The sequence below is a fragment of the Microtus oregoni genome, unplaced genomic scaffold, assembly GCF_018167655.1.
Source record: "Microtus oregoni isolate MIOR12 unplaced genomic scaffold, Mior012 000008F_ref0000371, whole genome shotgun sequence".
Classification (NCBI taxonomy): domain Eukaryota; kingdom Metazoa; phylum Chordata; class Mammalia; order Rodentia; family Cricetidae; genus Microtus; species Microtus oregoni.
The window spans coordinates 33,236,226-33,251,951 of NW_024543067.1; the positions used below are offsets into that span (position 1 = coordinate 33,236,226).

The 15,726-nt window shown below is 46.8% G+C and overlaps 1 protein-coding gene across 1 annotated transcript in view; it reads right to left on the minus strand.

The window, feature by feature from the left end:
• Window positions 1-337: 337 nt before the first annotated feature.
• Window positions 338-15,726, minus strand: part of Fat3 (FAT atypical cadherin 3) — a 587,501-nt gene continuing 572,112 nt past the window's right edge. Inside the window, exons 24-29 of the mRNA XM_041656771.1 lie at window positions 13,544-13,697; window positions 10,588-11,240; window positions 7,772-7,885; window positions 5,521-5,580; window positions 4,775-4,810; window positions 338-4,210 (exon numbers count right to left, since the gene is read on the minus strand). Of these exons, the coding sequence (XP_041512705.1) occupies window positions 3,603-4,210; window positions 4,775-4,810; window positions 5,521-5,580; window positions 7,772-7,885; window positions 10,588-11,240; window positions 13,544-13,697 (1,625 nt within the window). The 3' untranslated portion in view covers window positions 338-3,602. The remainder of the gene's footprint in view (window positions 4,211-4,774; window positions 4,811-5,520; window positions 5,581-7,771; window positions 7,886-10,587; window positions 11,241-13,543; window positions 13,698-15,726) is intronic.

A 15,726-nucleotide genomic window follows, 5' to 3' on the forward strand; every position in this document is an offset into this window, starting at 1 on the left:
CAGTGCAGCTGGAGGTTGCAAGACAAACTAACACGCACACTCACTGCCTCCTCACGGACCACACAGAAAGACAGCACTGAAGAAACGCCCCTTGGAAGCCCCATGTCCCACACACCTAAGCACATGACCAGGGTCTGAAGCAGTGAGGAGGCCAGACAAGTGCAGAACAATCCACACAACACGAACACTAGATCTTCCTGAATCATTTCATCTAAATGTGTCTTCATCTAACTGTGTCTTTAATGGTTTATTCTGATCCTCTATGTCTTTTTGCTTGTTTATTATGTTTTGTCCACCCCCCCCCCCGCCCCCGCTCCCCGCCAGCATCTGCAAAGAAGACAGAGCACTGTGGGTAGGGAGTCAGCAGGAAAAGGCCTATAGGAAATGTTTCCTTTTCTTCTGAGATAGTGATTTCCTATGGCAGTTCCAGGTAAATCTCCCAGGCCTTCCTGTGACTCCAATAGCTTAAAATGTAAGATTATGGCCTTGACCTACGTATATTGCTATGACTTTCTCATTGCATTTTGTGAGTGGGCAGGAAAGGGGTACACAGAAAGCAGGCATGGGATGAGGCTTAGCAGCAAAATCCTCTCAGAGGAAGGGGATGAATGAAGCACATGTCTGTCCTTTACAGCCCTATAGCTCTCGCTTAGAGTGTGACAAAGACTGACGGCTTCTCTCCCACTAACCAGACGTGTGCCACACATCTCCCAAGAGAAACACAGACACACGCTAACTGGCTAATTTTCCATCATGGTGAACAGGACAAGAACAGACAGTAGGCAGAGCTTATGAGGAGGAATCAAAAACATTACACCCATAAGATACACTTAGTGTGTGTGTTACATACCGCCAGTTTCACTACCAGCGACCACTACAGTCTGAAGAGTTCTGTGCTCACTCCATCCTAGAAACATTCATTTGGCAAAAGCAGCATTCTGATGAATGTCCAAATCTCTGGGCCCATCAGAGTCCCAGAGAAAAGGTCTCTATTTGTTTTATCCTTGCATATTTCAGTGAAGGAACAGTGGGAAGTTAAGGGTTTAGTAGAAGGAAGCAGCTGCCGGCTCAGGGCAGCTTAGCGGTGTGCAAGGTTACAGATAAGGAGTGGTGCCTATGTGGATGGCCTGCAGTTTGAGTCAATGATTTAACTTTTGTTTGAGCCTGGGCAAGTCTCTTCCTTTCTCTGGGTGAGCTTTCTCCCTTATAAAGTGTGGGGGCTAGCCTAGAAATCTTAGGGACCCCGTTCTGTTAAACCATGGTCACCCCATCTAAGATGCATGCAGAAGTAGCCGCAGTACAGCCTCTGGCCTGTAAGGAAACCTAATTTTAGAAAGAGAAGAATCCAGTAGACCCGGTGCTCATCTGGATGTCTGTAGAGCTATTCTGCTGAAATTTAGCAGGAAGGTGTCCCAAAGAAAAAAAGATTTTATGTAGGTCAGAGGAGAGGGTGGGCAGGGATTTCTTCGGTGACTCGGCCACTGCCTGCAGATAGCTCTATTTATGCCTTCATTATAGGCTTGGCCAGGCGTTCTCTCTAAAAGAGATGCTGGCTAAGCGCGGGTGACTCATTGGCGTGGATCTCATCTCATATTTCCTGGGGGCAAGAAATGAATTGTTGGTTTTACTTTGATGGTTTTATGCTGTTGTGTTATTAAAAGCACAGCAGTGATTCAATTCTGGACCATTAGTTTGTCATTTTCTTTGTGATTCTTGCAAATGTGCTTCTTACATGAGAAAAAATACTAAAGACTTTATTCTTAAAAGCAGTCTTAGTGAAATTCATTTATTTCAAGACCACAGTGTGGATAATGCCTCCATGGGTGAGTCTAAGCTAGAGAAGGCAAGAGAAAAGCCGAGAAAGGGGACAAGCATGTTCTCTAACTCAGGAAGTTTGGGAATGAAAGGACAGATGTTCAGAAACATCAGCTCCTGCAGAGAGGTAAGTGGATTAAAGACAACCGAGGACTGATGGGCAGATCCCAGACAGCTCCCTTCACACATGCATACAGAGATTTGCTCGCAGGCAGATGTGCAAATATGCATTCCCTGGCTCACTGCAAAGGTGGCGGCCACAGTCGATCAGAGTGAAAGAGCAAAGTTCACTCCACTGCCAGCTTTAACCTTCAAATGCTAGGTTTCTGCATTTTCAAAGGGATGGGTATTCTGTCATGGGAAAGTGATGGCCAAAGGCCATCTGTCCAATGGGAGGGAGACCCCAGGGTGTAATCAAATGTTACTCAGTTTCAAATAGTAGTTCTGAAAAATTAGAAAATACTGTCTTTAAAAAAATCACGGTACTTGCTTTAAGTTGCTATAAATGGCAGTACTAAAATAAGGTTAACTGAACTGGAGTAAGATATGGCATTTGGTGTTCCTGTTAGACTAGAGATCAGAGAAATCAGAAGGTGAGCAATGCTTGCTCCCCTCAGGATATCCAACACTGAATCCTAAACCCTTTGGGGCAGCTTCCCTCAAGAGCAGCTGTGGTGAGTGCACACTCAGAGCAATACTTATTAGGCCCTCCTCACACACACACATGCACACACGTTTGCACGCACGCATGCATGCACACACACATACATACAATTTATACATGGTCACTACCTACTTTTTTCTTTAAAAACCTAAGAGTATTTATAATGACACCACTACCAGTTTAGAACGACACGTACGGTTTTCCCCTTCAGTGTGAATAAGTATGGTCCCCTAGGGGAAACGTCTGACATTATCACATCCTGTCTTCCCCAATCTATCTGTGAATTCTGTTTAGGCTTCCACTACCTCTCATTCTAGAGAGCAATAGACCAGCAGGGGTCTGTTCCTGCAGAAATATTAGAACCAAGCTATGGCTAGGATTATTTACCAGAAAACACAGAACAAGTTCGACACAGTCTTTCTGGTGTTTGAACATGAACCTCCCTCAACCCACCTACTGGAGTCTAGATAGCCTCTTATTGCTCATTCATGGTAAGTTTCTCAGAGATCACAAACCCAACTATATTATACTGGATGCTTAACACAAACAGGAAAAAAAATCTGAGCACACTAAGCATTTTACTCAAATCTAATTTTATAGCTGAAAAATTAGACAGCTTATTGAAAAACAGCCGGTTTTAAAGGCTTCCGTCCACCCTGTCGAACACTGCCGTTCTTTTCTCTCATCTAGAACACTAACTTCTCCGACAGACAGCCCTGCTGTTTTCATTTCCTTGGCTCAAAATCACATGCGACGCTGCCCCTCTGACGGTGGCGGGGCTAATACTGCAAGGACCTTTGCTTTCCCACTTTCCGGGGCACAATAACGCACAAAGCCATTTGTGTTCTCCCCTTTGACAAAGTCAACTCATTTCTTCTCCTTTGCACTCCAAGCCAGAAACACAGGTATTCACAAACAAGGACTGTCAGCCCCCCTCCTCCAGAAACAACACTCTGAGCCGCTCCTTATCACTCTGGGAGTCAAGCTTGCTGGGACAGTGAGACTTTTGAAGGGGTTCCTCATAGACAATCCACATTTCCACAGACTTCTCTCCGTCCAGACCCAAGTGCGGCTTGTTTCCTTCTACGCTGTAAGAGTCAGGGCACAGCACCCACGGTGTCCTCTACACCTGGGTCTGGTGCTGCGTTTCCACGAAGGGAATGTGAAGGCTGGTGAGGCCGAGCTCACCGGCGCTTTCGTAGTCCCTCAGGGCCACCTCAGAGTCGGCAAAGCCACGGTGGGCTGACGTATCTGAGGACGAGGTGCCTCTGGGATTGTGCAAGGACAGAGACACGCTGTCTACCGGACCCTGGTTCATGCTCACTGCAAAAGTACTAAAATCACAGCTGGAGGGTGGCCCCCCCAAATCTGTTTCGTTGGGAAGCGGGTGAGGAGGGAGGTACTGGCTGGGGTGAAACTGGGGCCTTCTCTTGCAGTCTGGGCTCATGGTGCCAGCTAGCGAGGCGGGCTGAGAGGGAGGCAGGGCCTCATACTGTTCCGGGAAGTCCTCGGGCAGCGGAGGGGGCAGCTGATCCTGACTTAGGAACTCTTCTTCGTGAGGTGGGGGGTATTCACTGTCGATGTCGTATCCGCCCAGGTAGTAGTCGCTCTCTAGCTCTCGTGTGCTCCCCTGGTGCGCTGACCCTCCATCTTGGCTCTCGTAGTTGGGCATTTCCTCGATGTCAGACAGCCGTGCCCCTGGCATCCAGTCGGAGGTGTCCCAGTGATAGGCTGTGAGAGGAAATCCAGATGATTAAGGGCCTCCAGACTGGAGGTGGGTGAATGAGAAGCAGGGATGGGCCTGCCGTGCATGACTGATGCCCAGGAAATCCCATAGCCAAGGTCATATGCAAACTCTCCAAGGGCCCATAGGGCCAGCCATGTTCTGGCCTGCAGAGAGAGAGCACAGAGAGAAGGTGCCTGGCTGTGCAGACTCCCAATCATGAGGCCCAGAGCGATGACCAACAAATGCATGCTGATGGAACACAGAGTCCTCAACATCCACCTCTTCCCCCCTCCCATGCACATGCTGTGCACAAGGTCAGGCTGGCAGCATGCAGGCAGAGTTGCACTGTGTTCTGAGACCTGCAGAGAGCACGGAGCCTTGCAGGAAAGTGGGTGAGTTTCACACACAGGGAAAGAGGCTGCTAAATGCATGTGGAGCTGAGCACACAAGATGCCTGGAACATGCAAAACTCAAGCTGGGAGAATCAGACAGAGAGGGGCATGGTCAGTATGAGATGAGAGGTGCGAAACACAGAAATAAGCTGTCATCGTGGGTGGTGGCAGAGTCACCTCTGTTGTAGTTCTGTCCTTGGTCCATGACAGACACTGTTCAAACACAAAGTGAAAAGTGAATCGGGCCATCCAGGCCATGGGAAGACATACAAAGCAGGTAATTCAGAAGCGCTAAGACCACTCCTTAGGAACCAAGACTAACACTGAGTTTAGGCTTTTAACCCCCTCCCCTCGTCACTAGTTAGGAAATTAAGACATAAATCCCATCTGTATTTTGTTATAATTTTACTAAAGCACTGACAAAATTACCTGCTATAAATTAATCCTCATAAAATTTTCATTTCTGATGATTTTATAAGTATCCACAGCTCGCAGCAGGTATTCAAAACATACTAGAATGAATGTAATGTTAACTGATTAACCTGGATTGCAGATGAATGTTCTTTACTTTGAAGACATTTGATAAGAGAATCTAGATATTTAAAAATATGAACTAGATTGTCTCTCAAAATTACTAAGTTTATTGCAATCGATAGAGAGACATCTGGCATTGAATTTGATTTGTTTTCTGGTGCTCGAGAACAAAGTCAGAGTCTTGGGCTAGCTAGGCCAGCTGTCTATCATTGAGCTACATCCCTGACCCCAATATCTCACTTAAAACCACCATTATCATGCACTTTCTGCTGGTTACAGTCAGTTCAGATAAAGTACCACAGAAGCAAACTTTCCAGAAGGACACAGACATGCCACAAAAGGAGGAGACAAACGAACAAAAATCAAAACCAAAAAATAACTGTAAATACCTTCATTCTCTATAGAGTCAACTACATTGTTGACAAGCTGAATGACAGTCACTATGGATGCTTTTGGTGGGAAAAGAAGACAGGAGGGAGGGGAGGGACAGTTCCTGGTTAGTCACATATTTCAAACACATGTTAATGACTAATAACAACAATAATGAAGACATTAGACACAAACTCCTTTCCACAATCTGTCCCTCAGGGCTGGTGTCAAGAGAACACTTATATGGAGGCCTGGGTTCTGTCAGAACAGAATAGAAACAACAGAACGCTAGGAGGCCGTACTCCTAAAAAGCATGATTGTCAAGGATCCCTGAGTCATTACTTCCCACTCCACGACCTGTCACTTCAAACCAGGAAGACGGTGGCCCACAGAACTCATGGAGAATTCTCATTAGCACCATCCGAGGCCCTCAGAGGAGGCCTATTCCTGGACATAATTCCTTGTTGGTCACCAATGTGCTCTGAATACTATGTCAACTGTGTAGGAGTTTGGGTATTGTTATGAGTCTGATGGCCTCACACATGCCACTGATGGTCCAGACCAACCGGAGGCCTATCTCTTGCTGGTGAGGCTTGGGGTATGTGAAGGAGACCTCTGGTCTATTAGAGTTGCTTTAGATGACGTGACTTCAGATGAAAGGGCCTAGAGCTTCCTGCCCAGATGCAGATCCTGAAGGGGTAGGCGTGTGAGTTAGAGAGCCTTTGAGAGCCATCAGCCAGACATTACGGCTGGAGCTATTGCCTGGTCTCTGAAACTATATGTTCTCAAAATTTAACATAAAACGCAAGGTTGCTATAATTTTTTTTTTTTAAATCTCACTGGAGGTAAAGAAGGGAGGATACATCATACACCTAGGTCAGAGGCCAGTGCCTTTGTTTCAAAAATGGCCAGAAGAAATTAAGATACATGGGTTGTTATCCCAGCAGATAGATACATCAGTGTGTGTGCTTGTATGTGTGTATTTATATATGTGTGTGTGCTCATGCAAGCGTGTTTGTGTGTGGTATATGCATGTATACAGGCTCACGGGCCAGTGCAATTGAGTGTGGAGGCCAGAGCTGAATGCCTAAATGTTTATCTCTCTCTCTCAGCCTCACTGCCTCGAGGCAGGTTCTATCAGTGGACAGGAAGCTTGGAATGTTGGCTTGCCGCCTGCCCTGTCTTTTCCTCCCAGGGCTTGGGTTAGCCACGCGCTGCATACATGTGACTTTTTGTGGATGCCAGGGACCCTAGCTCAGGCCCTTATGTACAGAACAAGTACCCTTACCTATGGAGTCATTTTCCCAACCCCTACACTGAAACTTCTTCAGCTGTGGCTAGTATTGGGGGACCCTGTGGGAGAGGTTTGAGTTACACATGAAAAAGCAAACTATTGCAATTCTATAACTACTTCTTGGTTACTTTCCCTCTGTTTGCTCAGAGACTGGGGCTGTGTTGTTCTCAATCCGTTTTTCTGCATACAGAATACACAGCCCAAAAGGCAGCGCACAGTGGACTAGCCAGGGTTCATGTGCTGAAAGATCACATTGATCGGCAAGTGCAATCTTTTTTCTTGCTGATGGTAAAAGGGAGAGGCCACCTAAGATGTTGGCTAGGGTGGGGCAGCCTGCCCCTGGATGATCATGTGAAATAATTTTTGCTTTAGCACCACGTGACAAACATTGCTAGTCGGACTTTCTTCTTCCGTCACTGCCTAGAGACACCAGCTTCTCCATCAGCACAGGTTTGTGGGATCTGGATGCACCCGACTTGGAGTTATCAAAGCCGTCTGGAAACCACAGGGATTTGCGTGCAGCATTCTGGGCAGACAGGCATTTTTTTCCCCCTAAGAGTCTGTGTCACAGTTTTTAAATCAGTTCTCCAAAATCCCACGACCCCAAAAGATTGATTAGTAGGGAAATTCAATTGAACAAAGGCATCACTAGCTCTACAGAATAGCCATCCTGTCTCCAAAGTAATGTCCAATAATGTGGTGGCTGAATGCAGGGGATGAGAGGACACAGGCAGCAAGAAAGGGAATGCATTGTCAGGTTTGCTGTGAAGCATCATGGGGAGGAGGCAATTCTGTCACCGTCCAAGCCCCACGGATGCAGATCCTGCCCTGACCAGTGGCACATTGACTCCTCTGGGAAGGATTCTCAACAATGGGTAAAAACGGTAGAAAGTCAACACACAGATGAAGAAACAATAGCAGTGCTGCCCCCCTCCCCTCTCCTGCTGACCCCAGTACAGGACAGGCAATGCGCTTACCATTGTCGTCACCAGAGTCCGACTGGAAGGAGCTGAGGGACTGAACTTCGGAGTTGCTCCCTTTGTTACTGCTTGTGAAGCAGGTCACCTCTCCCGGGTCATCAGCCCCTTTGTCTTCATGGACAGGCAGGAGAAAGCAGAGCCATCACTCAGCCTTGTGCAAGCCTTCAGTCTTGCTCTCTCCCTCCCTACCCCTTTTTTTCTTAGAAGCTTTCTGATTTGCTTGGAGAAAATAAGTTAGCCCCACAAAGGAAAATTGATTGTGCCATAGGGGGCAAAGGTCTGTCAATCAAGTGATTTACATTATGGATTTGGAACCCTTAACCCATGGTAAATGAGCTTCCGAATAGCTGTCAGCTGAAAGTAAGTGTTCCTGCCTCCAAGTGAGGACTGAGGAGAGAGTGGAATGAGGATGGAGGAGCTGAGCTGCTCTTCATTCAGACTTCATTTATGTCATTTACATGAACCGAGGTGGTGTCAACACCAGGTTAAATGAGATTACTTTTAAAACAGGGGCATAAATATTTTATAGGCAAGAAAGCCGTTCTATTTCTCCCAGCTTCCATCTCTGGGGAGGAGTGGAATTTTCAGCTCTGCCTTCTAGAGGGCAGTGGTGTTTCATCTTGTGGCTGCCAATGTTCTCTGTCTGGTAAGAGGACAGGCCGATGCGAACTCTCCCTTATTCACTTGGTGTTTATTTTTCTCTCTGTCTCTGCTATAGGAAAATAGCCAGCCCCCTGCACGCACGCACACACACTCACTCACACACACCCCTTCCTAATTTGAGAGGTGTAGGAAGCAACAAAAAGCACCATATCTTGAGGTGGTCAAGCCCACAATGAATTAGTTGTCAGAAACTGTCTCGCTAGCTCTCACACTGTGGCTTGTTTAACAAAGGGTAAAGTGCGCTCTATAAAATCCAATGATACTTCAGGGGGAAGTGTGAGTTTTGGCCTGAGGTCGATTCTGAAAATAAAGCTGTCATGTCATGAGGTGGGGATGGAAAATATTCTCCAAGAAATACTGCAGAGCGCCCTGGGATGTGAGGGTGCGGAGACACAGACCTGTGATTATGGGGATAGTTATTTTGTTTTGCAGCTGCCGATCCCCCCATAAAGAGCAACATCAGGAGCAAACATGAGAGCCCCACCTGCTTTCTGCTAAGCCAGGGCCTTAGACAAACGAGTGATAGAGGCGTAGAGAGACACGTGTGTACGTGTGTGTTTATTCACCTCCAACAGCCACAACTCAAAGCTTGGCCATTCAAAGGACAAGGCGTTCATGGCTGAACCTGGAGCACTGAAGAGCAGGCAGGTGGTCAGCCGGCCCTGGGGGTGGCAGTGACACCTGCAAGTCCCTTGCTTTGCCTTTAACTCAAAACTCCTTTCTTTTCCAAAATAAAAAGGAGGGTTTTGTCTGGGTGTGTGGTAGCACGCAGCTTTAATTCCAGGACCTAGGAGGCAGAGGCAGGTGGACCCCTAAGTTCCAGGCCCGACAGGTAGTGCTGCATAGTGAGATCCAACACACGCACAAAGCAATGACAACCAAGCAAGTGTCTCTCCACAGCATTGTATGAACCCTGACTCCACTTGAGAGCCCAGGGGATGACTTAAAAGCCATGTGTGTCCATAGGACAGAACCAGCAGGTGGCATGTTGGTGACATTAGAATAGAAAGACCTCGTCTTGTGTCTCCCCTCCCATGGAGCGATGCTCTCTCTCCTCTGCCTTGCCTCTTTCCTGCTGAGATCCTGGGGCAGTTCTGCTAAGAGCAGACTTGGGACCTGTCTGTGCCCAGATCTGGCCTTTGCTTCCTTCAGGCTAGTCTTCTCCAGGAGCTGGTGATGATACCCGTGCTGGACAGCCCATCACATGGCAGACACACATCGCTGGCAGCTTTACCCCTGCATTCTCTTCAAATCACAGTATCTACCCCACGCCTATGTCTTCCTTTGTCTCGGTCGGTTCCTAGTACTGCACACTATGAACCTCATGGACATGCTTCAGCTTTTGTGATAAACGCCATCTCTCTTCCCCCTTTTCTTGCTTTTCAGGGAGAATTTGTTTCCCATTCCGCCCTCTGCCATCAAACAGGGATCTCCAAGTTTCTCTCAGAGGTCCAGCTGGTCGACTTTCTCTTTCCCCATGTGCAGATGATGGTCAACCATCATCTCTTCGACTTCTGGATTGGCCCCCAACCTCCGCATGCATCCTGAATACTGATCTGACTGCTTCCTGATTCTAGGAGCCCCTCTCCAATAGCTTCCTACTGAAACTGACTCATGCTTAAATCATGTAAATGCCTCAGTAATGTCTGCTTTGTCCAGGAGCGAGGTTTACCTCCTTGTCTGAACATGCTCTGTAGGACCCTTTGAAACCCACTTCATCCTCCTCCCCCATATATAGCACAGTACAGAAACTCAGACTTCTCTCTGGCATACAAAAGGTGTGCAGCCTGCTGATAAGCCAGGGGATAGCAGAGTCTGCTTTAGTCTCTCTCTGAGGCCAGGGCAGGGAGCAGTCACCTGCTTTGCCAACTCAGCCTCCCTTCTAAGTCTTATTCAGTCCCTGACGGGTCTGTCAGGGCGGTCTTCAAAACTGTAACTAGCTCGTGCCACTCACTTGCTTAAACACCTGCCTCTCTGTGGGTGCTAAACCTCACCTTCTGCCCGATACTGGGCGACCCCAGACACACTCAACTCAGTCATGAGAGTGTCTTTTTCATTCCTTCCTCCTTCTCAGAGGTTAGCATGGCTCGAGTTGCTGAAACCAACCAGGGGCTTCCCAGGGCACCCACCCATTATCGCATCTCACTCACTTTCGGGTCCTGTGTCCCAGCCATTCTTCCGGATGGAATCGCAATCCGAGCGACAGGGCGACACAGCTGGGAGATTGGGGGCCACGCTGCATACCACCACACCCCGACGCGCAGTCAGGATGCGAGGGGACTCCGGGTGGAACGTGCTCATCTCCTGTGGCTCACCACCCAGTACATCCAGGCCCTTGTCCAGATTGCTCCTGGAGTCGCTCTGGAAGCAGGGTGTGTAGGCCATGGGGCGCACTGGCACCTGAGGCGGCCCCACTTCCTGGTACACATTGCGCCCGTCGCCCGCACGCAGGCTGCGGAATGGGATGCCGTTGCTCTTGTGCAGGAGCGCGGCTGTGGCTGGATCCTGCACTAGCGTGATGTTGTTCCGAGAGTAGTTCTTTCGAAAGACCTTCTTGCGGAAGACGATGAAGAGCACGACCAGGGTGAAGATGACGAAGAGGACCACAGCAATGCCTATTAGTTCCTCCTTACCCACATATGAGTGGCCAGCTTGGATGTTGGGCACGACCACGGGACGCAAGCCACAGTACTGACCCACATAGCCTGGGGTGCAGTTGCAGAAGAAGGAGCCGAATAGGTTGACGCAGGCGCCTCCATTCTCACACTCCTCTCGCTCACACTCGTCCACGTCATCCTCGCACCTTTAGAGACAAAGCACACAGAAGCCCTTCCAACATCAGAGCTCAGACAAAAGGCTTTAAAACAGATGGAACGCCCGAAAGAGGACCATGCCATGTGGCAGTGTGTACATACATATGTAAGAATGTGTAAGATCATATTCATAGGTAGGTGTTCATATCTCTGTGTGTGCATTGTGTACGTACACAGGGGCACACACTTAACGATGAATTTATATATTTCTGTGTCCACTGATCCCTTGTCCATTTCCTTGCGTCCAGGTGTGCCCTCTCAGGTCTCCATGGGATTTGGAGAAGAACAAGCTGGTGGGAGAGGAGCATAAAGGGAAGAACAGATGGTGTGGGAAAGGTACCCTCTCCCATCCTCTGGGTCAGGCACACATTAGAATTTAAAACTGTGCAATTTCAGAAACAGTATATAGTATGCATTTCTCACATCATGTAAAACACTCTGCACCCCTTCCCCAAGGGTGCCATGTAGGACCTCATAATCAAATCCCCCAATATTTCCACAGGGAAATATGATGGTTACACCAGGCGGGAGAAATGGACAAGGAAGGGAACTGGGGGCAGTTCTAGGTCTCTTTCATCCCCACAGTAGTATAACTACAAAGCAGGCTTTTAAAGACATTTTCAATTTTCACATGTGTGTGTTGTGAGTCTGTCTGTCTGTCTTTCTGTCTGTATTCCGTGTGTGTGCAGGTGCCTGCATAGGCTAGAAGAGAACAGTGGGTCCCTTGGAGCTGGAATTACAGGTGGTTGTGAGCCAACCATCCAGCATGGGTGCTGGGAACTGAATTCAGGCCCTCTGCAAGAGCAGCAAGCAGTCTTCTCCACCGGTCTGGCTCTCTGGCCCCAAGGGCAAGCCTTTAGTCTGATTTCTTCTTTAACACTGACAGCACATGCTGGAACTTCTGTCTTCCATGCCTCTCTACTTAAGCAATTGTTCCAATACGCCGTGGAAGAGGCTGACACATCTAAAGTTTTGGTAATCCACCTTTTAAAATGTAGTCCAACTATCCCCAATTTGAACAGATTGGTCAGCCAAAAATTAGAATCACAGAGTATTTAAAAATAAATGCAGCTTTATTACTTTAAATTACATCCAGCAGTTCAACATCAGCTAAGTATTTCTAGGTGGAGTCCTTAGAGACTCGCTGTAATCAACGCGCCAGACTGACCTGGAATTAGACTGTCCCTCACTTCGAAACCATAGCGCATGCCTGGAAGTGGCCTTTCACTCAGCATTTAAAGCATTCCCTTTCCACCTGACTAACACTTAAATTTTCCTCATTTCCTGGAGGAAAAGGGTTTTCAAAGGCAAGATAAGGACTAATTTCTCAGAATAGCCATTAAACACGAGATAGTAGAGTCCAGTTGGTGGGTTCTGGGAAGTGAGTTTTATGTAGATCTCATAATCATATCGGAAATTTTAGCTAATGCCAAGCACATTTGAAGTGCTTATAGAATACACGGGGATTGAATAAGCCTGAAAGTACAAAGGGATATAGTAAAATATACAAATTAGATACAACCCTAGGGGGTTCCCTACTGATATTGAAAGTACTTTAAAAAATGTAGTTAGTGGTGTGTATGTCTGTGTGTGGTGTTTTCTCGTCAGTGTGGTTGTGTGCACATGCCTGTGGAGACCAGAGGTGTGTGTATGTGTGTGTGTGGTGCTTTCTCGTCAGTGTGGTTGTATGCACATGCCTGTGGAGACCAGAGGTGTGTGTATGTGTGTGTGTGGTGCTTTCTCGTCAGTGTGGTTGTGTGCACATGCCTGTGGAGACCAGAGGTGTGTGTGTGTGTGTGTGTGTGTGTGTGTGTGGTGTTTTCTCGTCAGTGTGGTTGTGTGCACATGCCTGTGGAGACCAGAGGTGTGTGTGTGTGTGTGTATCTGTGTGGTGTTTTCTCGTCAGTGTGGTTGTGTGTACATGCCTGTGGAGACCAGAGGTGTACATCATTGTCTTCCTCCATCACTTTCTATCTCTGTCTTTTGTGATCCCCATCCCTCACTGAACCTAAAGCACACAGTTTGAGTAGACTGACTGACGAATGAGTCCCTGGAAATACCAGCCTGAAGATGACAAGTCTATGACGCCACGCCCAGGTTTTTATGTTGGGTGCTAGGAAGTCTGAACTCCTTCTTGCACTGCAGCCACTACTCCTACTGAGCCAGCCCCTCCGAGCACTGTGTGGGAAAGACAGCCGCGTGTCCATTTATTCTAATGAACTACATGCTGGGTTGTTTTCTTAGGATGAGAAGCAGTGTAGAGAGAGGGAAGTCCGTGAACAGTTGCACTTACGTGACGCCCGTGAGGCCAGCTTTACAGCTGCAGACAAAGGTGTTTCCTATGGGGTCGCAGGATCCTCCATTCCGGCAAGGGTTGGGGAAGCAGGCTGTGATCTCTGCTTCACAGTTTCTCCCCGTGAACTGTGAGAGACAGGAACATTGATAGCCTGGGGAGAAACAGAGGGCCTCATGAGCTGAGGATGCCACAGTGATGAGCAGAGTCCTTAGACTCATCTGTAACAAGTATTCCTAGCTCCTTATCATGAGCAAGGCTCAATAGTGATCAGCTCATTGGCTATGTGAAACTCATTTGCCATAAAATACCAGGGTAAAGTTTGGATTCCGTATTAGTTCAGAAAATATTCACCTAATTGTCCAGATTGGAAAGAATGCTAATGATATTGTCAGAGACACTAAGGGCAGAGACCAGCATGGGTAGCAAGGTGACAGTGCTTTCTCTGTCACCTTCTGCAAATGGTGACAGCTCAGGATGGGAGAAGTCACTGGTGCCATGCTCCCTCAGACCCTGAGCTCCAAGTGAGGCCAAGTCAACTCAACTGAAACTCAAGCCCTAACCCTTCACCTCCTCTATGCAAAGCCTCATCTCTGCATCTCCTTCATGTTCTGTTCAGGAACTTATCACGTAAAAGTAGGCACTGATGTCTGCATTACAGAAAACATAGCTATTAGAGGAACGCAGACTCTCTGAGTATTACCTGTGTCGCGGGGTGGAAAGGATACTGTATTACGGTTATTGTTTTTCAATAAGAGATTGTTGTTGCCCTTAGAGTTAGACTTACAAATGGGAGAGGTTCTTGAGTTCTGCCATGTCAATCACAGTGTTTAAACTGCCATAGAAAGAGCCCAGGCATCCCTTTTACTATTTTTACCTTTTATTCTGTGGAATGTTGATACTTTGCAGTTGATTCTAATAATCCTTCTCTGTTGGCTTCTTATCATATCTTTTATTTCAAACATCAATCACACCACACGTGGACAGTCTTCTGATGGCCTTCCTTCAATATGATGTAGTCTTTTAATGTTAATTAAACAAGCACTATTTGCATTATTTTAATTAATTTATTTTATTATAATATGTTATTTGTAGCTAAGCCACTTAGTGAATTATGACTTTTATTTTAATGCATGTCTTTGTCTCAAAAAAAAAATCAAAGATGGACCTGTGTTTTGGATTGCTCTTTTTCTGAATACTTATTTAAGTTGACCTCCAGATTTTTCACCAGTTGGTTTTCCTATTTGAACTGCACACGGTGACTCATATTTCCTCACACTATGGTCTCTGTGAAGCTTCTGGGGGCTCTGCCTCCAATAGTTGACCCTCCATGCAGCTCCTGTGTATACTACGTTAAAATTCAATTTCGGAATCATCTAGTTTATTCTCTCTTTCATTTAGAGATTCTGTAATTGCTTCCCAGGGGAAGGGGTCGTAGGAGGCAAATTTTATGAGAATTTGTATAGTTAAATCCTTAGGCCTCACTGAAAATTAGATTACATTAGGAAATTGAAGCAAGCTTCTGCCTATTGTTTTTGGGAAATCCAAAGACTCTGAAGCTTGTAAGAAGCCTGATTTTTTTTTCCAATATGTTGGTAGGCCATAATTTTGGAATTTCATGACCTTTAGCTATTCTGTGATTTAGCATGGAGTTGTTCCAGCCTGTGCTGGATCCTCAGTAGGCCCTTGTAATCTTGAAATTCTCATCCTTCAATTTGGTAAAATTTCTTGCATCATTTTATTGGTGATTTCCTTTGTTCTCTCTTCCATCTTCACGGAAGTTTTCTTATTTGTATCTGAGATTTGGGCTTTCCCGGAACTCTCTATCTTGTCTGTGCTCTCAAATTCTCACTTCTTGCTTGAGTTCTGGGGACAGTTTCTCATTTTGAATTGTTTTTGAGACTGACTGACACTGACATCTTCCAAGCTCCCCTCTCTTTTTTTATGTAACTAAAGTCCCCTCCCCCACGTCACCAGCCTTTTCTTTTGGCTAATGTACAACTTTAGCCTCAGATTTGTGCATTCTGATCATAGAATCTTATCTCTCTGAGGATATTAATAATAACTCATAGTGCTTTTCTGCCTATATAGTTTCTTTTGGAATTCTGATCTCTGTGATAGGCTACTTTGTGTTTTAGGCCAGCTAGGTTACTGTGCTCTGCCATTTAAACACTGGCCTAGAT